At 38.5% G+C, this 24839-nt stretch overlaps 3 protein-coding genes across 6 annotated transcripts in view; 1 reads left to right on the top strand and 2 right to left on the bottom strand.

Moving 5' to 3' along the window:
- Positions 1-1424: 1424 nt before the first annotated feature.
- On the bottom strand, positions 1425-8464 carry LOC141436822 (SUZ RNA-binding domain-containing). The gene is made up of 3 exons (XM_074099899.1): positions 8395-8464; positions 8007-8305; positions 1425-7933 (listed from the first exon to the last, which is right to left on the bottom strand). The coding sequence occupies exons 1-3, from the start codon at positions 8452-8454 to the stop codon at positions 7699-7701; spliced, it is 594 nt and encodes a 197-aa protein (XP_073956000.1). The 5' UTR covers positions 8455-8464; the 3' UTR covers positions 1425-7698.
- Positions 8465-10078: 1614 nt separating this feature from the next.
- On the top strand, positions 10079-16262 carry Polr1A (RNA polymerase I subunit RpI1). The gene is made up of 3 exons (XM_074099857.1): positions 10079-10289; positions 10430-14596; positions 14856-16262. The coding sequence occupies exons 2-3, from the start codon at positions 10439-10441 to the stop codon at positions 15708-15710; spliced, it is 5013 nt and encodes a 1670-aa protein (XP_073955958.1). The 5' UTR covers positions 10079-10289; positions 10430-10438; the 3' UTR covers positions 15711-16262.
- Positions 16263-16636: 374 nt separating this feature from the next.
- The window catches only part of LOC141436806 (putative inorganic phosphate cotransporter), an 87138-nt gene continuing 78935 nt past the window's right edge, over positions 16637-24839 (bottom strand). For all 4 annotated transcript variants that reach the window (XM_074099867.1, XM_074099869.1, XM_074099870.1 and 1 more), the window contains 6 exons: positions 24411-24637; positions 22688-22837; positions 20758-20890; positions 20176-20297; positions 19248-19367; positions 16637-18274 (listed from right to left, as the gene is read on the bottom strand). In XM_074099867.1, the coding sequence (XP_073955968.1) occupies positions 18050-18274; positions 19248-19367; positions 20176-20297; positions 20758-20890; positions 22688-22837; positions 24411-24637 (977 nt within the window). In that variant the 3' untranslated portion in view covers positions 16637-18049. The remainder of the gene's footprint in view (positions 18275-19247; positions 19368-20175; positions 20298-20757; positions 20891-22687; positions 22838-24410; positions 24638-24839) is intronic.

Genomic DNA, 24839 nt, shown 5'->3' on the forward strand with positions numbered 1-24839 from the left:
TAGGTTGGACAGGTTTTGTTTTGATTTTATTGCGTTTGAACTACTGCTTGGATATGAAAGAAATTGCAATAGGTATGTTTGCTTTGATTCTCTTTTGTTTCGGGTTAGTTAGTACTTTAAATTTACGTCGTAGTGAACGTAGTGCTATAAAAATGTAGACCATAGTCAAACGTATGCAATAAGATTCAATTTGTTCTACGTTTTAATAGTTGTACAGGCAGACTGGATGGACGACTAAAAAAGCAAACTGAGTTTGGGTAACAATTTAGAACTTTTAGGTACTACTCACGACACCATTTACAGTCTTAGAAATAAAATGAACTGGCTTTTTACACTACAACAATGTAAACATTTCTTGATTCACATAGTTTCAAAATATTATCCCCTCCGATATATTAAATATCAACTGCACATTGCACGCTATAAAGGAACATAAATTTAAGCATTCAATGTAAATCAATGAGCGAGTAAATGTTTAGGTGCTTTATGACCACAATATTTAGGTAATACCTTGATGACGGTAATAAATTGTATGGTCAACTTCCACCGAAAAACCTTGACAATTAAGAAAATGTAAACAAACCCAACCCACCTGCAATAAATACATGTATTCCCAACACCAAAACTTTTACATTATGCATTTTAACCGTTTTTAGATTTTTTTTCACATCACTCTGCCATGATTTAGTAAAATACTTATAGTGCCAATATTAAACCGCATTTACCACACACAATATGAGATAGTACTAAGAAGGCGGAACATGGCTTAATTAAGGATGTAAATCTGTAATCAATGTCTTATATTCGTTTCATTTAACATTATTAATCTAATGACGAAATTTATAAACACTATTGTTGTTAAATAATCCGAGGTTTAAATTTAGAAGTGAACGCGGTTTTCAGTAAAATCTTCGTTTTATAACCATTTTTAATGTTAAATGAAACTAGGTATAAATCCAAATTTCCCTAAAAATGCTTCTATCTAAAGATACACATCATATACACATCATGACGATTATATCCAAAACTGCCACAATCAGAAACTAAAAAATTTAGACGACTCAATGTGAATCAAGTTGTTACGATACGCCACCGATTTAGGTATACAAGATTGTCTAACACTTGATTAATGCCATTTAAAATTTAAATTAGCATATAGCCTTATAATCGAACTACTTATAAAGGACCCATTTAAAGAGAAACCAATCTGTGTAAAGCAATTTGAACCTAATTAAAACCAAAACAAATACTGTCCAATACTCATGCACCTCAGTCACTCTTAATGCAAACGTGATCTGTTAATGATGACCATTTATAACTGTGTGTATGACAATATGAAGACTGCTCTATATAACTAAAAGAGCAATACTGCTTTTTGTTCAATAGTGCACATTTGTGGAAATTTCGACATTTAAAAATATACACCTTGAATATATGATGGTGGCTATTCACCACTATATCTTGTCTGTTTAACGAGCTAATAAGTTAATGACGCACCTCGATTAGCTGTTTTGTCACACAAAATTAAGTCACATTGGCTCACACAAATATTTAATCAATAGGTGAGAATTATTCATATCCACTTTCTATATAATTTTGAGTGGAGTCCATGGTAACTACGTTATACTTTTGGTGTATCGCCACAGTTTAACAACAAAGTAGGTAGTATAGTGTCGAATAACATAATACCTACGCGCGACAACGACAATCATCTGCCTACTATAAAAAAAATGGTTTAGTAAGATATCATCTGTTTAAAAAATACATACACTGTTTTTCTTACAAATCGGTAGCTTTTTCGCAGTGTTATTTGAAAAACGCTTTTTATACAAGCCTGAAAACAAATTAATATTAGTAAAGAACAATGTATGTCATGAAAAAATTATAAGCCACTTTAAATGAAAATCCATATTTAAAAAACGGTTCCCTACATTAACCAGACAGTCATTCAGGATGTTTGAGTCTAAACCATTATAAAATTTTATCATAAATGACATAAACAGATCAGTAGCATCATCAAAACTTAACACAATAAAATAATGCTAAAAATATACAATTATTAGCAAGTACCTTATACTAAAAAATATACTATATGTATAATGTAGAAAAATGGGATATAAAAGTTTCATTTCAATAATTTTGACAATTACAATATCAATTCATTGTATGCACGCATTGTTTTATAATTAATATGTTATCATTAATGACATTTTTATAGTGACAATAAAATTGTTATTGGAAACATGGTGGTGAATGATGAAGAAAAAACACATTAGAGCAGCCATTCTCAAAGTGTGCGCCGCGGAGCCCTGGGGCTCCGTGAAGATTCTGCGGGGGTTCGACAAAAAAACTGGAAATAGTTAAGATAAGTAACTTAAGGTGTACCGTAAGGTGGCAAAGTACAACCTCCCATTAAATAAGCCTATTTTTATCTTTGCCTATTTTAGGGCTCCAGCAAATATGTAGGTTTGAAATAGGGTTTCGTCGCCAAGAAACTTCGAGAACAGCTGCATTAGAGAATAGTTTGATTGTCAATGTGTAAAGCGAAACTAGTTCTGATTTTAAAATATTGGGTAACTTTTATGTCCACAGTCCCTACTTACTGGCAAAAATCAGAAACTCGAAAAATTTTCACATCGTAATAAAACAATTTTCTACAATTTACATTGTATTGTCCTAAACAATTGGCATAGCATTAACTACTGCGCCGTTCAATCTCTTCTTTTTAATGTATGCTTAAATAAATTTTGTTCCCCACAAGCAAAATGTTAATCTGCTAATGTAATACGTCGATATACGTCGTTTTACGGGAGCTACGGTGGATTGAAATAAATTAATGGCACTTATTAGCACGTAAATGACTTGATAACATTGTGAGGGTTCCATATCCAATCATCTATATAACTAAACTCTAATACCGATGCCGATAATGGATCCCGACCGTCGCTTTGTCAGTCTGTCACATGGCTGTATCTTTTCAACCGTAATAGGTGAATACTTTAAATACGCATAAAGGTGTTAAGTATTGTATTACCGCTAGAACAATAAATAATAAAAATAAATTAAAGTTAAGTATGAAAGGACACAAGAAACGTGTTTTTTTCCGGCCGTGGTTTGACTTTATACTACGAAGTGCAAAATTGTAATCTTGCCGTCCTCCTGACGCTTATATTATTTAATATGAGAGAGAAGGACGGTACGATACGAACTTTAATTTTCCAATTTTGTAGTAGCCCCCTGATTTCTACTAGCCCGGTTTATGTGCCATTCAATCCGTTCCGAAAATTTCCCGTGAAACGATCTATACCAAACCGAAATAAAACTCCACTATATGTCAGGCAAAATATAAAAAAATATGTCTCAAGTAATTATGACATTTCTAAAAATAAATATCCCGAGTCCACAAACTATCCATACATTTGGATATTTTATAAATTATCTTATTGACTAACTATCTACTGGGAAATATCAACATTTGTGACACTAATCATGAAGAGGCCTTACAGCTTACAGCTCACTTTATTCAAATATTTATTCTTGTGAATAAAGAAATTACACAAATGGCCGCCGCCATAAGGTCTTTTTACGTTCAGAACACCACGTTTGAATCTACAATAATTACAGATAATCTGTCAGTTTCTTCTAAAGATTACATCAGAGGTGCCAAACACGACGACTACAAGCGCGAAAAGGCTCATCGAGTAATATTCTATCACTCTCCAACTTGCCAACTTTGCTGTATGCGCGACAAGGGGCGCAACAAGTAATTTTTCTGTTCATTGCGTTGACGAAACATACCATAGAATAGGTATAGTTCAGACCCTATACTACAAAGTGTAAAATTCAAACCCCGTATCTTGCCGTCCCAGTGAATCTAATATTATTTAATATCAAAGTGAGAAGGCCGGTACGATACGAACTTCGATTTTCGAATTTCGTAGTAGCCCCCCCAGACATGGCTAGACCAATACCCGGAAGAAAGGAATAGAACATCACACGCATCAAAAATGCTTCTCGTCAACGGGCACTGAACATTTTTCTTAAAACCAGAACTAGCCGTAGCTGAACTAAAAGAACTTACAAAAACTACAATAACTTTCACATACAATCAATCACTCAGTGTCTAGATTGGCGTCCACATCTGATACATTACAATAAATATTGTTCCCGCTAGTGAGCTCAATGATCTGATCATTCGCAATTCATAAACTTACGTTCAGTGTTAGTAAATAAACGAGTGACACTTTTTCCCGGCCCGGATAAATAACGACCCTGTTTTTTGTGTACACGCCCATAGAAACTGACATGAGCTTCTATGGGCGAGTACACGAAAAACAGGGTCGGTATTTCCATGTCGGTATTAACCGGGCCGGGAAAGACTGTCGCCCTAAATGAACAAGTCGACGATAGCATGTTATGCAGCTTTAAGATTTTGTGATCACGGCAAGAATGAGAAATTAAAAAAAAAGTTTTTGTTTATGCAAATGCGCGGCAAAACATGTTTTTTTAATCTTTTGTTTCGATAATATTCAGAAGTCCGTGGTCACGACCGTATACTGACAACTTTACAGTATGACCAAATTTTAACATGCTCCCGTCCGACTTTTATACGTGTATTGCTTATGGCAAGGCTCCCAAACAGACCGAATCGGCCGTGTTTGTATTAAAAGAAACTTAGTTTAATCGGAATGGTTCTTAGCTTACCTTAGTTTTTCAACTTAACTACCTAAGTTAAATTAAAAAATAGGATAATGCGTATTTATCTTGCTGCTCTGGTACAGCTGGTGCCATGGAAATGTAGCATTGATTGTTAATGTCAATGAAATTCTGCGCATGTGACAGACGCACGCCGATCAGCGCTTATGCTAGCCTATGCGATACTACTTTTACGCATTAACAGTGACCGCTACACTTTCGTGTCACAGGCTGTACTGAAATTTTAGTAGCAGAATTAGCAAGGTAAAAGCTTGTAGTTCAGTCACCATCAAATATTTCAGAGCGGCCAACTTGGTAAAAAATATCAGAACATGCACTCTATTGAGATTGGTTTTTTGGAATCTTTTTGTATTTTTTATTTCAATACCAAATTTTTACTTTTACGGTCATCCCGTAAAACCTAAATTGAAAATACAAACTGAAATATAGATGCACAGAAAAACCAGAAAAATAAGACCAGCACTGGGAATCGAACCCAGGTCCTCGGTATTCCGTACCGCGTGCTATACCGCTACACCACTGCTGGTCAAAACGGCACAGACACGAATTTCCCCTATGCATCACATATCTCAGCTTGTTTGTTTCTTTTTTTGGAATCTTTTTGAACAAACAAGCTGAGATATGTGATGCATAGGGGAAATTCGTGTCTGTACTGTTGACCAGCAGTGGTGTAGCGGTATAGCACGCGGTACGGAATACCGAGGACCTGGGTTCGATTCCCAGTGCTGGTCTTATTTTTCTGGTTTTTCTGTGCATCGATATTTCAGTTTGTATTTTCAATGCACTCTATTATTAAGGTATTAGAGATCATGTTTCGATATTATTCACCTTGGCCTCTCCGAAATATCTGATGGCTATGGTTTCATAGAAATGTGTGAAAGCCAGGGTTGTATATGGAACACGTAAATTAGGCCGTGTTCATACCAGATTGACTGTCAGCCGCCGAATGTGAGCAGGCTCACTGTGATAACGTATCAACGTAATAACGTATTGTCGGTTAGATGTGAACGAAAAAGTGAATATGTATGGAAATACAATAAACTGCGTAACGTCGGCGGCTGACAGTCAGTTTAGTTCGAACACGGCCTTAAACTTGTTTAGCCTTTAGGTTCTCCCCCACACACACACCTATCAAATGCGGAATCTGCTTTAGCCAACCAAAAAACGCTTTCTACCCAAATAGCGAAAATGACGTCGATCGGCTCGGCCGACGCGAAACGACGTGTATCTGTCGGCGGCCGATCTTAAAATCCGCCAGATCATGAAACTCCCAGGCATATCGTGAAATGGCGCCATTTCATGAATTGGCTAAAGGACATCCGCCATATCGTTAAAAACCCACCGTTTAACGATTTGCCTAGTGATGTTCTGGCTCTTCGCCGGCCGCTGCCGCGGCACACGGCTCATACTTTGTGGCGCCATTTCATGATATGCCTAGGAATTTCGTCATCTCGCGGATTTTACGATCGGCCGCCGACATATCGACGGGTAAACGTCTATTTTGCTATTATTGAGTAGACGTAAAGCGTTTTTGATCGACGAAATAAAACTGATTCCTTGTTGATAGGTACGGTGAGCTCTCTATGTGCCTGTGTGTGAGTGCTTTCTCGTTTTTGCTTTTGATCAATAGCAACAGTCATTGGAGTAGTTCTACGAATATTTCGGCCGATATCATTGTCCTGTTGAATATATTAAAGAAATGATTTATACATAACTGAAGATTTTCACAAAACAAAACATTGTGCTTTCATTACAAATTGAACTAATTATAATTATATGCTAACTATACTAAGGGGCTGTTTCACCATCCATTGATTAGTGTTAACTGCCGGTTAGGTGTGATGCCGTCTCTATTTGTTTTGTTCGAATAGACGGAGACGGCGACACATTAAACCGTCGGTTAACACATCAATGAATGGTAAAACAGCCCCTAACTATAGCTCATTTCTGCAACATATGCAAAAGGAAACTGTTACAAATTGAAATGCTAGTAGAAATATCCATCAAGGAATGCTACTAACTTGCATTAGAGAAAAGAACACACACACAGTTTATTTCAGTGTAGAACCATAGTAAAAGGAGAGAAGTAAGTTCACTACAAACAAAAGTACATCGCGCGGCTTAAATGTGTGCGAGCCGGTTGGCGCAGGTACGCACGCACCCGCCGCACGCACACACTGATAATTTAAGGATTAAGTTTTCAGCAGTCAAGGCTTACGTATTTTTTTGTATTAGGTATAGTTGTAAATTAGTGGTATAGAAGTGTAGTGTAATAGTTTTGTGGCGGTACACATGAAAAAATAATACATACCTACCTACCTATAAACAATATAGTTATAGTATTATGTGTAGGTAAACATGAGTATTATGTACACAGTCGCCATCACCACTCTGGCAAATTAATAAATAATATTTTTAAATTTAGTATAATAATTATATTATGGTGGCATAGAATCTTGTTTGTCTAGACACAGACATAAAACATTTTTATGTTAACTTTCGTACTAAAATTATTTGCCGGTAGGTAATTAATCTAAAATAGACATTGTCAACTCTAAGCGTCCGAGCTGGAGTAGGCAGTTAAGTCTCCTAAAGGGTTGGACTTTACATACTTCTCCTCTTTTACTATGGTAGAACTAACTTGTTTATCAATGCCAAAAACTAGTAGGAATTGTATAGTAGTTAAGTTGCAAAACTGTACTTGTGTCTGTTTTATTTCCTTACAGATTTCTTTGTTAATTGTAACATTAATTAATTATACTTCTGCATATTACACTGAGTTTCTTTTTTTAGCTAAGGAGCCATTTTTATTGTCGGAGTACTAGTAATAAATAACATAGAACTGATCCTAACAAGAATTATGAATTGCAAAGCAAAATCACATGAGAGTAAGCCAATATGTCAACATTTGTGTCTTTCTTCTGTACCATGTGGATGGACTTTACAATTTAGTGTTAAAGTTACAAGTACATTTTGTCGATGCTACCTTTGTTGGAAGCCTTTGGTCCCGTCCGGACCTCGGGGTGTGCGTATCACCAAAACCCCGGGCGGTGGGGGAGAGGGGAACACCCCAGATGCTGTGGCCCCAGGCGGCAGCCTCGCTAGCACCTTCCGCTCCTTACCTTTGGCATTATCATTGTGACAGTTTTTCACTTTATTACCATTCTGACTATCGCTGATGTTATTAGCCTGGAGTTTCTCCTGCAAACGGCTCAAACTGAAACAGAATGTGTTGTCAAAAAAATATCAAGATCAAGGTGTTATGTAAATGGTAGTGGGTTGTGTCTCACTTGTCGTCTATGACGTCCTCGGGGCTCCGCGCCTCGCCCAGTATCCGTAGCCGCGCTTCTTCGTATTCCTTCTGTCTTTGTTCCAATGTTTTCACGGGCCGGGCGTTCCGCTCCCCATTGAGCTGGCCGCTCGCAAGCGTCGACGGCCGCTTTAGTATGCGAATGGCGGGCTCGGGCATAACGCACTGGGATCCAATACACGCGCTCTCCTCTACAATTACGTTTGTAACCTTGCAACCTTTCAGCGTAGTTTTCACTGGCGCGGACGCACTTGACATCAGCTTGATCTTCTGGTCCAACTGAAACATATTAATTTTTGTGTGAAGGGCGGCATGGCGGCAGGCTTCGGCGTCAGAAATGTCCCGGTGCAGCGACAATTTACACTTACGCCAATTTCGTCCATATCCTCCCAACTTTCACATACGTCAACTTCATCTTGGGCCGCCATGTTGACTGACTGATTATGATTATTGCCATATTAAAATATAAGTCCATTAAAATAGACACAGAATGTAAAACTTACACCACGCTTAGGTTACGTTAGGGACCTAAATGTCTCACGGATTTGACGCCTCATTAATTGACTGATGGTGGGTACACACCGGCCCAACGAACGCCAACGAATGGGTTTCGTTGGTCCTGTCTTGTCATGTCTTTCCCAAAATGTAAATTTTAAAAAACCGGCCAAGAGCGTGTCGGACACGCCCAAAATAGAGTTCCGTAGCCATTACATTATTTTATGCGGAATCTTCCAAGTTTAGGTATATTTTATACCTTAGGCTGCTATTTACTCATAAACTACTAATAATTCTCAAGCAAACTTAGCCGTTATAGTTTTCCTTGAAAGTTTGATATATTTACTACCATACTGAATTTTTTCAAATTTTTCCACCCACCGGTTTAGATTTTAGAGGGGGGGACGCTTGATTTTAATGAAAATTTTCACTTTAAAGTTGAATATTTCGCAAACAAATAACTAAATCGAAAAATCGCCTTAGCAAACCCCTAATGGTTTTTATCCAACGATACCACACTGAGATTCCATCCCCCTAATGGTTTTAAAAGACCTATCCAACGATACCCCACACTATAGGGTTGAATGAGAAAAAAAACACCCCCACTTTAAGTCTATAGGATTTTTAATTTTTAGCCGTACCATTTTGTCGGCATAATTTACTTATATATCCGTGCAAAATTACAGCTTTCTAGCATTGATAGTCTCTGAGGAAAGCCGCGGACGGACAGACAGACAGACATGGCGAAACTATAAGGGTTCCGTTTTTGCCATTTTGTCTCCGGAACCCTAAAAAGCAAATTGTTGTTGTTGGGTGGGGTGAAGCCCTTTACTACGAAGTGCTTAATTCGAACTTCGTATCTTGCCGTCTTGCTTACACTTACATTATTTAAAACGAGAGTAAGAGGGACGGCACGATACGAACTTCGATTTTCAAATTTTGTAGTAGCCCCCTGCAGTGACCGTTCATTCCAGTGTAGCCAATCCTACAGTTTTAACTGCAGATCTACAGTTTTTTAAAAATTCTCCATTTTTAGCTTCGGCCTCGAAATCTACAGTTTTTTATTTAAGATGCTGGCGTCAGCCATTTTATTTGCTACGTAGTCCGTAGCTTAGTCGGCTTCAGTAAAATCTACTACTATCAGACCGCAGGTAATTGTCAAATTGCATAGGTGTACCTATGACAAGGAAAGCTTCCTCAATAATCGCTAGTCACATTGTATGAAGTGCTGGATTACTATAACAAAACTAGTTTTTAAAGAACACTTATTTTACTTCACGTAAAATAAATGTATCTTTGAGACTTGACATTTAATTTGATTAAAAATTTTATGATTACGTTTGTTTTTTGGAATTCTTTCCCTATCATGTATTTTATTTATTACTCCAATTATCTTTAAATACTACAAAATAACAAAAAGATTGTAGATTTACTGGTTATTTGATATTTATAGTTTTCTACAGTTTTTTTCAAGCATATCTACAGTTTTGCTCTATGATGGAGTTGGCAGCACTGGTTCATTCATTCGTTTTAGTAGTGTAGTGGTAGTGTCTATGTCTAGTCCAGCCAGCCTCCAGTGCACAGATTATAAGAATAGTTGCTCCAGTGTCAGTTCAGTACTGTCAGTGTCTAGCGCGTAGTACAAATCACAGAGTACATTGTATTTGGTACAAATCGTGTCGTGGTCTTATTTATTGTGAGATGTGACTTAGTTCATGTAATGTTGTGTGTGATATTTATTTAAGCATGCATTAACGCGAACAGCAAAGTGAGTAAAAATATCATTTCAGTAAATAAATCTTAGTGTAAAATTGCACGTTAGAAGTCATTTTGAGGTTATGTTGTCTTAAGACCGGACTGGCTGAAAGCACGATAACCTAACGAATGTATGTTTATATCCTGTTACAGAAACTGAAGATGGCTTTTAAGTCGGCTTTCACGTCGGCCTTGCAGGGCCTGACGTCCGTGGATCCGAACGGTGTCCAATTCTTAATGTTCAGCGACGACGAAATCCGGAAACTTAGTGTAGCGAAAATAACTAACTCAACGTCCTTCGACTCAATGGGCAACACCACTAAGGGAGGCCTCTACGACCGAGCATTAGGACCTATCAGAGAGCGAAACGACTTCTGCGCAACTTGCACTAATCCTCTCTTGCATTGCCTGGGTCATTTTGGTCATATAGAACTGCCTCTGGTTGTAGTCAACCCGTTATTCTTCAAGAATATTTACACGTTGTTTCGCGTTAGTTGCTTAAAATGCTTTAGAATCCAGATGGATGACAAAACAAAAGCAACTTTGCTGCTGCAGTTAAGATTACTTGATGCAGGATATGTCACAGAAGCTATGGACTTAGAAAGTTTCTTCAATACTGACACAAAAGGTACCAACGACTCTATTCCAGACAAGCCTCCTAAAATTATAAGGAAATATCAAAAAATGTTAAGTAAAAGAGATCCTGTAACAGAAACTTTTTGTAACAAGAATACAGACAGGTTGCGATCGAAATTTATTAGTAACATTTTCAAAACCATCAACATAGGAAAGTCATGTATTTACTGTAGAAGCAGGTTAATAAAAGTGACAACATCAGATAATAAACTAATGCACAACATAACTGGCGACAGTCGTGGAGGAGAAATGAAGGGTGTGAAGATACTAATGCCAGATGAAATAAAATACTATTGCACATCCATAGCACAAAATGATGAAGAGATTTTGAAACAGTGCATACCTGTTCTTATGCATACTAAAGCCAAGCCTGCCACAAATGTATTTTTCATGGAAATTGTCCCTGTATTGCCACCAAATGTCCGACCTTGCAATGTCTTAATGGGAGAACTCATGGAACACCCTCAGAATAATATCTATAAGGCAATCATGCAGTCAGCTTATGGTGCCCGAGCCGTATTGCAGGTCATGTCTTCATCAGATCAGCAGAAATGCATAGACAGCCTTGAACAAGCACCGAGACAGGCTTATGAAGGTGTACCAGGCAAAACCGCTGCAGAAAAGCTGCACACAGTATGGCAAGACTTGCAGAGACATGTGAATGATATACTCAGCTGCGAGGGCCAAGGTCTAACCAGCTTGGGACTTAAACAAGTTCTAGAAAAGAAAACAGGTGTGATTAGAATGCATATGATGGGTAAAAGAGTTAATTTTGCAGCTCGCTCTGTCATCACACCTGATCCCAATGTTGATATTGATGAAATTGGTGTACCTGATGCATTTGCAACAAAGTTAACATACCCCGTACCTGTAACTGAGTGGAATGTGGATGAATTGAGAAAAATGGTAATAAATGGACCTAATAAACATCCAGGAGCTGAGAAACTTGAAATTGAAAATGGAAGGGTGATTTTGATTCCACCAGACTCTCTGCAAAAGAGAAAAAGTTTAGCTAAAAGATTGTTAACTCCAGATGAGTACAAGAAGTCCAGTTTAAAAGTTGTACACAGACACTTAATTAATGGTGATGTTTTAATTTTGAATCGACAACCATCTCTCCACAAGCCTAGTATGATGGCTCACAGAGCAAGGATTCTTAAGGGAGAAAAGACACTCAGATTACATTATGCCAACTGCAAATCTTACAATGCTGATTTCGATGGTGATGAAATGAATGCTCATTTTCCACAAAATGAAATTGCCAGAAGTGAAGCATACAATATCATGTCAGTGAGAAAGCAGTACCTTGTACCAAAAGACGGTACCCCCCTCAGTGGTCTTATTCAAGATCATGTCATCTCAGGAGTGAAAATGTCTCTACGAGGTACTTTTTACACAAAATCTGATTACCAACAACTGGTCTTTCAAGCATTATCTAACCAAAGAGGAGAAATCAAGCTGTTACCTCCAACAATACTTAAACCAATGGTGCTATGGTCTGGTAAGCAAGTCCTGTCAACAATCATCATCAACAGTATACCCAAAGGGAAGGCATACCTCTCCCTGACTGGTAATGCGAAGATCAGCTCAAAGGCATGGCAAAAGCAGCCGTCCAGACCTTGGAAGGCTGGTGGCACACCTTTAGAAGGTAATGATATGTCAGAAGCAGAAGTTGTTATCAGAAAAGGAGAACTTTTGTCTGGGGTGTTAGATAAAACTCACTATGGCGCCACACCTTACGGCTTAGTACATTGTATGTACGAATTGTATGGAGGAGATGGTTCATGCGCCTTGCTCAGTTCATTTTCCAAGGTGTTTACTTTCTACTTGCAATGGATCGGGTTTACACTTGGTGTTAAAGACATTTTGGTTGTGGACGAAGCCAATCAACAACGCGATGATTATATTTGCCTGGTAAGGCAGGTCGGGAAAATCGCAGCTGCCAAAGCTACTGACTTGCCTGTTGACATTGACGAACACACACTAAAAGCCACTATCGGAGAAATGATGCAGAAAGATCCAAAATTTAGAGCAAATTTGGATAGGCAATACAAAAACGTTCTGGACTCACACACGAACAGTATAAATACGGCGTGTTTGTCTGAAGGTTTGCTGGAGAAGTTTCCTTACAACAATCTCCAACTCATGGTACAGTCTGGTGCCAAAGGGTCCACTGTTAACACTATGCAGATTTCATGCTTGCTTGGTCAAATAGAGTTAGAAGGCAAACGGCCACCGCTCATGATATCTGGTCGGTCGCTTCCCAGTTTTCCACCTTACGACATTTCTCCAAGAGCTGGTGGGTTTATAGATGGCCGCTTCATGACTGGAATTCAGCCTCAAGAGTTCTTCTTTCATTGCATGGCTGGCCGTGAAGGTCTCATTGATACCGCCGTCAAAACCAGCAGATCTGGTTATCTACAGAGGTGCTTGATTAAACATCTTGAAGGTTTGAGCGTCGCTTATGACCATACGGTACGAGACGCAGACAGTAGCGTCATTCAGTTCGCCTACGGAGAAGACGGCTTAGATGTTCTAAAGTGCCAGTACCTAAAAGAGAATCAATTTCAATTTCTCGACATCAACTCCAATGCTGTTGTAAGTCCATCAATCATCAAAAAGCTGAAAGAAGACGCGGATACAAAATCGATCGCTAAAGCGCAAAAATCGCTAAAGAAGTGGATAAAAAAGCATGGCGATCCAAATGAGAAAGTACGGATCAGCCCGTTCGCAGAGTTCTCGAAAGTGGCTAGAAATACTATTGAACTAGACGACAAACCAACCGATCAAACTAGAGATCCATATTATTGGGAGCTTGAGAAAATGTGGCGTGATCTAAACGAGGAGGACCGACAACAATACGCCAAAAAATCATGCCCTGATCCGATTCCAAGCAAACTATCGCCAGAATACAAATTCGGAGTAATAAGCGAGCAGCTGGATAGTATTATTCAGAATTACTTGAAAAATCGCAAAGAAAATCCATACATGGAAAGAACAGAAAAAGACAAGTTTGTAGAAATTATGAATGCTAAATATTTGGAATCGATGGCGGCACCAGGCGAGCCTGTAGGTATGCTTGCTGCCCAATCTATTGGAGAACCCTCCACTCAGATGACACTGAACACGTTCCATTTCGCCGGCCGCGGTGACATGAACGTTACTCTCGGTATACCGCGTTTACGAGAAATCCTCATGACTGCTTCTGCTAAGCTGAAGACACCCAACATGGACATACCATTCAAAGAAGTCCCGAATCTAAATAAGAAAGCCGAGAGGCTAAGACAGAAACTTAACAGAGTGACGGTCGCTGATGTTTTGGAAAAAATAGACGTGCAATGTGAAATTGTAACGGAACCTGATAGGCAATTGAAGACAACTATGCGTTTCTCTTTTCTACCTAAAGCGCAGTACAAGACCCAATACATAGTGAAACCGGCTCAAATTATAAAGCATATGCAAAGAAAGTTTTTCGGCGAGATGTTCAGTACTATAAAAAAACAGGCTAAAGCAACGAGCGGGGTTTTGTGGTCGGCGGAAAAGAAGTCAAGGCAGCGGAAACGAGATGATGATGACGATGATAATGATGAGGGCGAGGCTCCGATTGCGAGAGACGCTGAACTTGATCCTGATGTTAACAGCTCTGATGAAGAAGAACCAAATGATGATGATGATACTACTCAGGTAATACATTACATTAGAATCACCTACTAAATTACATTAATCATCTCTTTAAACTTTGATAAAATCTTTCTTATTCTACTATGCCTATCACAAATGATACCTCTAGCAGGCCAAAAATACTTAACCACAAAATGATAAATGCTATCGGTAATGTTCAGACTAACATGTAACAAAATAGAAACTGTACAAATACCTGATTCTTAGGGATCCAAAGTAATTACATCAAAAATATCAATTAACCAGTGGTCATATTTTCCAGGTAAAGAACCGTAACATGCACGCAGAGGAGCAAGAATACGAAGATCCAGAGTCGGGAGAAGAGGACAAGTCTGACGACGAAGTAGAGATTGATGAACAGGCTAAAGAAAATGACGAGATGGAACAAGAACCAATTAAGGACAACATCACAGAAAAAGACACTAAAGCAATGACGGAAGTCGTCGAAAACATCCAAAGCGCTACCAACTACAGCTTCGACACGAAAAATCACGAATGGTGTGAGTTGACAGTCCTGTTTCCCATCACATTCCTGAAAGTGGACTTGTCTCAAGCCCTCAGAGACACTGCCGCAAGGTCCGTTATACACGAAGTTAAGAACATAAAGAGAGCCATCACCAACAGAGAGAAAGACGTTCTCTATCTCAAAACAGAAGGTATAAATATTGTTGAAATGTTCAAATACAATGATTTGTTGCTGGTAAACAAACTATATAGTAATGATATTCATGCTATCGCGCGTACATACGGTATAGAAGCGGCGAACAAGGTAATTATAAAGGAAATTCAGAACGTGTTTAACGTCTATGGTATCACAGTGGATCCTAGACATTTGACTTTAGTAGCGGATTATATGACTTATAATGGAGTGTTTGAACCGATGAGTAGAAAAGGTATGGAATCGTCGACTTCGCCACTTCAGCAGATGTCTTTTGAATCGTCATTGATATTTTTGAAAGAGGCTGTGATGAATGCTAAGTGTGACAAGATTCAATCGGCGTCCGCTTGTCTCATGTTGGGCCAGCCTTGCCGCAGTGGGACCGGCGCGTTTGGACTCCAAGGCCCATTGCTAACGAAAACTAGTAAGAAAAAAAAGTTTAGCAGCGATGACGAATAGAAGTCTAGTTGAAAAAACTATTCTAAGTTTAATTAGAATTAAGACTATTAAGACTTAATCTTGACCCGTCTTTTTATTGAAAAATCTATTTTAAATAAAATAACGAGTAACGAGGGTATACATTCATTTATATTTTATATTGTTATGGTTGTCGAATAAGTTGTTGTTCGGGGGCACCATATTCAAACTGGTATAAAATTATATTCATTGCTTTATGAATTCGTTTAATTTTTTTGTTCTTATTACATTTTCAAAAAAATTAAATAAGAATATTACATCAAGACTATAAACCTCTTTTACAAATCAGAAAAAGACAAAGTATACATGAGAGCTATCGTCTATAGTAGAAATTTATTTTTTTAATTATGTAAATTGAGAGGAACAGTGCTGATGGATTTTCATTATGTTTATTGTTTTTTTTTGTGGGAAACTATCATCTTTAATTTAAAAATGTAAGCTAATCTTATCATTAAATTTTTCTTTTTTTTTTGTAATGAATAATGTGTAGGTAGGTACATGCAGGATATGAAAAAATAAACATTATGTTCTCTACTCGTTTTTTTATTTATTAATGAAACTGCTTTTAAATTTATAAACATTTCTGTATTTGAAAATTTAAATATTGACCTTTATACTAAGAACGTTCGTTCATAGAATATAAGGCCTTTATTATATAGGATTCACAAATTGGTGTACTTATTAACTTGGTCCTTAGCAAAGGCACGAAATATCTGTCATAATTTATGGACAGAGTATAAGTATTATTCATAATTGGAAATAACAAACTTTGTTGTAAGCTAATTTTTTTTAATTATTTTTACCAGTGAAATGATACTGGCCACCACTTAAATATGTAACAAGGCAATTCCGACACAATATAATTGTGTTTTTTTTCGGCCAGTATTTTGTTCTATATTACGACAGTGTAAGCTTAAAAATATAAAATAGAATGATCACATTAGCTTTGGGGGGTGACACTATTTCCCGGCCGTACCTACAATACCGACATGGAAATACCGACATGATATTTGGTGTACACGCCCATAGAAACTCTTGTCAGTTTGACACCGTTTTGTATGGGCGAGCACACGAAATATCGGGTCGGTATTATCCGTGCCGGTAAATAGTGTCACCCGCTCTGGGCGTGCAGCGTCAAATGACGTCACAGAAACTAAAACTAATTCTGTAATATATATTACATAAACTTATAATTAAACCTTACAAACACTTAACTAATGCAACAACATTCGCTTCCAACGAACAGTGAAATTAAATTATATTCACAACACAAACGTTTGGCACTTGAATTGGGGTGGGGCATAGCGGGAAGGATTTTTTTTGCCAAACGGTAAAAATATGCTAATCTCTTGAATGTATCTGTAATTATTCGAGTTTCTATTGTAAAAAAAAAAATGCTTTTAATGGCATTTTAAAAAGATGGGATGTTTTTTACTAATTTTATTGCGAGGATAATCAGTACTATTGCCTCTGGCATTGGCAGCAGTGATGTGCCATTATCGCCAGTTTTGACTGAAGGTAGTTAATATAATAATGTCATATATTTTCAATTCAATCTCGTATTCGTATAGATCAGCGAGTTGGACCCATTTTCCTCTTTCACTCGTCATTCTTTTAAGCATCAAGCTATTAAAACCTTTAAAACAATACTTTGTGGTATTATAACATAATTAATATTATAGGTAATAAATAACCAGCGTTTTCCTTTTTTTAGTTCACCCGATATAAGTTTAGGGATAGACTCAAAAAACAATTTTCGCGAGAATTTTTGAAACTTTGTTATTTGAATCAGTTGTTTTTAGTTATATCACAGCCCTGTTGATGTGTGCCTCTTTCAGTATTTTTGTGTAAAAATACTGTAAGAGACGTGAAAAATCGCATTGCAATTTTAACTACATTTACACCAAATTAAATGCGATAAGACGGTACTCCCAGAAAGTTATTATAAATCTGTTTTATAAGGTCTTGACTTTAATAAAAAATAAACTACTTATACTTAATATAATACTCGTATCGGGTGGAACAATAACACAACCCTGAAAACCAACGAGGGAATTATTTTAAAATCAAATGTTACGTTACATTAAAAAAATATTTTTGTCATTTTCTAAACTTACACGGTCCGGTCCGAATTGCGCTAAACGTTTTAAATAATTCTGATCTCAAATAAGTTTATTATCTAAATTCAAACATTATTAGTCAGAATATCATAATAAAATAATAATCAACATTACGCAATAGTTAAAACATCAACAATTTTGTACTGTCATATATTTTGACAGTTGGCACCTCTTAACGCAATTCCGCCATCTTTGCATTCCTCACTGCGCCGTTTCAGCCTCGTTGGAGTTAGAGTTATAGGCCTCGTTCTTCTTATCATGTTTCGCTTGTTTTTTGTCAGCGGCCTTCTTCGCTAGCGCCGCGTCTTCGGCGGGGTTGTCCCACTCCTGTCTTCTGCCTGAACCGAAGATGTTGTAGAAGGTAGCAGCGAATATATAGATGCCACCGGCGATGTAGAATACCTTACGCCACTGAGCTTGCGTTGGCTGAAAAAAAGAAAAACACATGGTTAAAAAATATTCCAAAACTCCTCGGAAATTCTAATAATAATGAGATTTGACCACGTTGACTTTTAGGCGTGGCAATTAATAATACTTTTTTCTACTTTGCCGAAGAAAAGTGTCGATCATTATTACAAAATAAGAACAGTCTGCTCTAGTTATTTATCTAAACATGTGTGTCTACAAATAACCTAATTAATTAACAACAATATATTTTTTTCTTTTTTTTTCCTTTTCAATTAATTATACTAAAATACACCTAAGATACTTCTAAATACGCATGGAAAGAGGAATACTCCTCGCTACATGGTGGTCCAACATCGAGAGGGAGATGGGGTGACAACCACGGACAGAGCGTCTTGACGGCGCTCTACCTACTGGAATACCCGAACGAGATAGCATTGGGACAACGGCAGTGTCTGACGTCGGCGAAGTCGTCGGGCGGGCTCGCGCCTCTAGGGGCTTCGCAAGTTTGTATTCAACTCGTTTCATTTCAAGCTTTGCGTGTGGCTGGAAAATGAAATGGGCCTAGCAAAGTTGATGTGGCCGATCACGAAACAGGAAGAAATGGCGGAAAAAAAAAAATTTCACAGATAAAAAATACCTAACAGGGCGGGCACACACAAGTGCGCAAAAATTCGTAAATACAAATGAAATGAATAAAAAGAGACAGCGTCACCCCAAAAGTCGTTTTCCATCAATCTGCTGCTTCGTATTATTTTTCTCTGAATTGATCACACTTTGTTTCTCTTGTGATAATCATTCATAAGGTTTCTGATCTGAACATCTAGCGGCTGTCACTGTGACAGCATTTTAGGCGCTAAGGCACAAGCTTAATGGCGTATCTGCACAAAAAGCTGTGCACAATAAAACAATGGGTAATACCCAATAAAAGACTTTTATTACTACAGTTTCTAGTAGGTAAGCCTTTAAATTGAATATGGTATGGTCCTCTCACCTTGCCCTCAATTATGTATCCAGCTACGATGGGCGCCAGGAGTCCAGTCAAGTTGGCGAGGCAGTTCGTGAATGCCATCAGGATACCGGCGAAACGCGGCGAGATATCCAAGTGGTTAACCTGTAATTGGAAAAGGGATTTGGATAATGGTAATGGAAACATATTCTCTTACCCCCTTATTCATAAAAAGTTAGAGCCTCCTTGAAGGCTCCTTGAAGGCCCGATGCTAAAAAAAATATGAAAAAAATTAGGATGATTAGGCTTTGATAAACATGCGGATATGGTGCCTGTCACTGCTGTCTATCGATTAGGCCAGTCTTTGATTTGTCAAGGTGGCGTCTAATTCGTCTATCAGGACTAGCAACTGCGAGAATCATACTTCACAACCGTTAACCTTAATCGGTGATTTCAATAAGTGGAATATTCTCTTAGTCTTTTGAGTAAAATTTTACTTGCCTACTTCGAACCTGTTTCAAGGACTACTTACCTATAATAGTTAAAACTGCTGTACCCAGAGTAGGTATCTAATACTTTGGACACAAGGTACTTAGGTAGTATGGTATCAATTCATTTCGCAACTAACGTTTGGCAACCTGATTCATTTCGCAAACTGTAAAACTAAATATTTCAGGATTTATTTCAGGGCCATCGTTTAACCCCTTTAGATTAGGTTAAATTCTGAAATATTTACAGTATCAGAAATATTAAAGAGTTGCGAAATATGAATCAGGTTGCCAAACGTTAGTTGCGAAACATTAGTGCACCAGGTAGTATATTATAGTTCTAATTAGTACCTGGGCGATCAAGCTTCGCTCGTGCTTAAACTCATGAACACGGTGCCCCGAAAACCCCCACGAAGGGGGTCATGACCCCCCATGACCTCCCTGAATACGCTTTTATATATAGAAGACAAAAAAAATGATGTTACCTTGAAACCGGAGTAGATACCACCGTTGAGGCCGACGCCGATGGCCAAAATGGCGACCGTGGCGGCGGGGTTGCAGCCAGTGTTGGCAGCGATGAAGAGCCCAATGGCGGGACCGTATTCACCTGAAAATAGACAATATTTGTTAGAAAATAGCCACACGGAACGTGCGTGGGAAAAATGTTTCTATATCACGACTTCGGGATTTTATACCTACTTATTTTCTTTACATAGGTACTTACAATTACTTTCCTTACCCGCGACCTTTATGATAGCTACGTAACACACACACACACACACATACGTGCTATATATATATGTGTGCGTGGGAGGAGAGTGATGGTGATAGATGGGTTTGTGTAATTTGTATACCTACCTATCACAGATACCTATGTTCTTACATTGTGGAGGTGGAGGAATTGCTTTTACACATTTCTTGCATAAAAGTAGCTATCATAAGGTCGCGGGTGAGCAAAGTATCACTTCATTAGCCTCACTCAACCCTTGAAGAGCCCTAGATTGTACCTACCCGGAAAAACAGGCGATGGGACGATGTCGAGCTAAACTCGATTTAAGAGAACTCACCGATACTGTTGATGATCTTCCTGACTTGTGTGTGGTTGAAGCGGCCGCTGGAGAGCATCCAGTCGGCGACGACGGAAATAAACATGGAGAACAGCCACATGCACAGGTAGGGGAGCGCCGACACGAACCCGTTCTGGAATGAAGCCAATCGTAGATGAGAATTTCATCTCCAGCTAATGTAACCTTTCGGTTGGTATTCGATTCGCCTATTATGGTTACCACGAACCCGTTCTGGAATGGAGCAAATCGTAAATGAAAATTTCATCTCCAGCTTATTTAACCTGTCGGTTGGTATTCGCCTATTATGGTATCTTTAATTTTTTCTGCAAATGGTAGCGGCAGTATTTGGAAGTTCAGGAATATCTGGTTTAGACTAAATGGAATAGATCAGTTCCCGATTTGTTTATTCATGTTTCGTTGGAAATATTTATAGGTAGGTATGGAATAGAATCAGTTGGATACAAAGTGTTCGGCTATATTTTATTGATGACTACGGTACATCAAATAAAAACAACTGTTATAGAATGTCTAAACAAGTTACGTCAATTATCATACCTACCTTTTATTGAATACATCAGTATCCGGCGAATTGGAAACTAATCATGGAATCGAATCTAAAATGTCTTCTAGACATGTGCAGCGTACAGTCAAGTGCAAAAATATTTCTAATCCAACAACTCAAAAAAACTACGTCTGTGGTAGGTAGGTACAGTCGAGGAAATTAAATCACGTCCCAGGGTGGACCCTTCTCATATTCAAATTTCGTCGTGATTTCTTTAGCAGATGTATGGACTGTCAATATGACATTATACCATAAAAGTTCCACCCTGGGTCGTGATTTATTTCCTTGGCTGTACCTTTTGAAGCTGTGGATAAGTTCATATTTTTGCACTCGACTTTACATGACTAATAAATCGCAGCGCGCATAGCCACGGGGTCAGAGCAGGGCAATTGGTTAACTAATTCAATTATTTGTTCAGGCTTGGCTGTAGCGAGACCCTCTTCGTAAAGTGCAAATTCAAATTGATGTTTTTTTCTGATTATTCTTGAAATGGTAACTACTTATCAAATCAAATTACTTACTTTGGGAAAAATTTGTCGCTAAGCGCCAGTTTTAGCGAGATAGAGTCGGATTTGACAACCATACCTTATTTGAATAGGTACTTTATTTTGCTAAGTATTCAGAGTCAAATGTTTTTCTCAGGCCTTTGCCAACTTCGGTGTGTCAGTTTTAAGTAGTTATGCCAGAAATACTTTACTCATAGTGGTCTATTCTATATCACTATGAGTATCTCTGGCATATAGGTAGAGTCATTCACGATGACGCGTGCCGTGGTTCTTATTACAATATCATTAATGTCCAATTTCGACAAAGTCACGCGTCTTCGTTGATGGCACTAGGTATACCTACTTAACTAAAAGCTTGATGCTCATATTTTGACTCTAGCAACACCTTGGATTTTATTAACATACCCCCTTCTGGCGCTAAGCTCTCCCCTCTTTTACCACGACCATTGCCATGGTCTTTATTTACTTACGACCTTACACAAACGAATATATAAGTACGAATAAAGTGGTATAGGCGGTTTGTTTCTAGCCCTGTGCCCCTAGCCGTTCAAGTTCCTACTCTCTTCTTCTTCAGCCTTTCTCAACTTTCTCGGTGTAGGCCTCCTAGGCCTTCAATTTTTTCCACTCGTCGCGACATTGAGCTTTTTGGATCCAATTTGAACCAGCAACCTTTTTTACATCGTCTTTCCACCGCATTTGTGGTCTACCCTGAGGTCGCTTTTCCCCCCATGGCTTCCTCTCTAGGAGACGCTTGCACCACGACCGTTCACTCCGGGCCACATGGCCAGGCCCACTTCCACTTTAAGACCGCCACTCGTTTCAAGTTCCAATAGCACAAAACCTAAGAACAATAAGTACTCACATCCTTAAGGGAGAAATGGAGCACTTGACGCATGAAGGTCGGCAGCTCGGTCATGAGGGTCTCGTAACCGTAGTTCTGTCCCATGTGGGCCAGCATGATGGCCCAGAACGGCATCGACATCAGGATCTTCTTCCATGGAATTGGTGGTGACTGGAATAACAATAGTAGATTGTACAACAAGAGCATAAAACGATACGGTGAGGGGAAAATTGTTTTACACTCTGCTTTTCACTTCGATTGCGAGGAGATGAAATAGCAACAGTGGAAACAATTGTTCACTTGCAATACAATACAAAGACTCTTTATTGTACACCAGAAATAGTAAGCGATACAGAAAACAGATACACAAAGAAAAAAATACAAGGTACCAAGCTTTTATTTTTCATGCATTGCTATATAATTATATATTTTTAGTTTTATTGATTATTTTTTATTGACTTGATTGATTTTTAGTTTTTAAAATTATTAAAAAAATATATAGAAACTTTTTTATTTGTGGCTGTTGACACCTGACTACCTTGGTCACATCACAATATGTACTTCCCCAATTTATGTATGTGTATTTGTGTTGTAATTATAAATATGAGTATAGTTTTGTTGCGACAATCGATTAGAGATGGCAGCCATCGATCAAAATAAAGTAAAACGGTGATACAAATAACGACTTGACAGTTCAATGAACACTTGACGTTCCAACTATTATTGTGCCATAAAAGCATAAAATTATACTAAGTATATAAGTTGACCACAATGATAGGTAAATACGTGTATTGTATATCGTTTATGTTGCTTATGGTTTATTAGCTGTTGCCCGCGAATCCGTCCGCGTAGTACCTATTCGTTTATAGCTATAAAGATAAAAACTATCCTTCGTCCCCGGGATTCAAAATATCTGTATACCGAATTTCATCTAAATCAGTTCAGCGGTTTAGATGTGAAAAGGCAATAAAGCAAACAAATAGACTTACTTACATACTTTCATATTTATAAATAATTGGTATTGAAAATGGACTCTCTGTATACAATCTCTATTTATTGTTTGATGTGCGAGAGGAGGTGGGCGTTATTAAAAAAGATGTGTCGCACAGACGTAGCTGTGATGCACAGTTTTAGCGGAGAAACAAGGTAAAGTACAGTAGTTCAATGATATGAACCTCTGTAAAGTAAGTCTAGAATCAATCAATCACCAATACATTATGGTGCTAAAAGCAGTGTTGCGATTGTAAAAATTTGAATTACTGTAATCTGAAAGCTTAAATTGTCGTATTTCGAAATTAAATAAAAAAATGGCGGCGGTATGCACCAGCCCACTGCCGGCAGCTCTTTGCTGCCGTATACCGTATGTTTGGACTTTTCGATGTCGAAGGGGAATTGCCGTATCGGTCGCAACACTGCTAAAAAACCTCAGCATACATATTTAAGAGCCCGGTTCCACTTCTCGAGTAGGTATCGGATCCATTTCCTGTCAGATGTCGGTCATTTCTATATAGAAAATCTGTGTCGTTCAAGGTAATAGCTTCATATAAAATGTTCTGCCACTGGATCATCCGGTTAAACTTCGGACCCGACATCCGGCAAGTGGAAACCAGTTTTTAGAGCTGGTTCCAACCGATTTTCACCGTTTTTCCATAGAAATTACCGACATCCGACACGAAACGGAACCGACACCCGACAAGGGGAACGGGCTTTAACACGGCTCCGCTAAGTAGTATAGATAACTCACGCTAGAACCAGCAGCGCCCCACAGCGAGCTGAGGATGTACTTCTTCTCGGCCTCCTTGATGCCGGGGCTGTGCTCCGGGTCCTCGGACACCAGGAACAGGAACGCGAGGGACCAGGCCGTGCCGATGAGACCGAAAACGTAGAAGATGGACGGCCAGCCGCCCGAGAAGCCGTATTCGGAGAGAAGACCCGATAAAGGCATGGAGATCACCGTGCCGAATTGGGCTCCTGTTGGCAAGAAATCGTTTGATTAGAAAAGAGTTCTTACTGTGGTGTTGTGGGTGGTGATTACCACACCAATCGATCGATATCGTTAGATTGGTGTGGTTTGTTCAGCGGCGTCTTTAGCCCATGTAGCGCCCGTGTGCAATTATAACTTTAGCGCCATCTAGGAAGCGCGCGGTCAAAATGGAATAGGTACAAAGTGCCG

Source organism: Choristoneura fumiferana, chromosome 17 (assembly GCF_025370935.1).
Source record: "Choristoneura fumiferana chromosome 17, NRCan_CFum_1, whole genome shotgun sequence".
NCBI classification, from domain to species: domain Eukaryota; kingdom Metazoa; phylum Arthropoda; class Insecta; order Lepidoptera; family Tortricidae; genus Choristoneura; species Choristoneura fumiferana.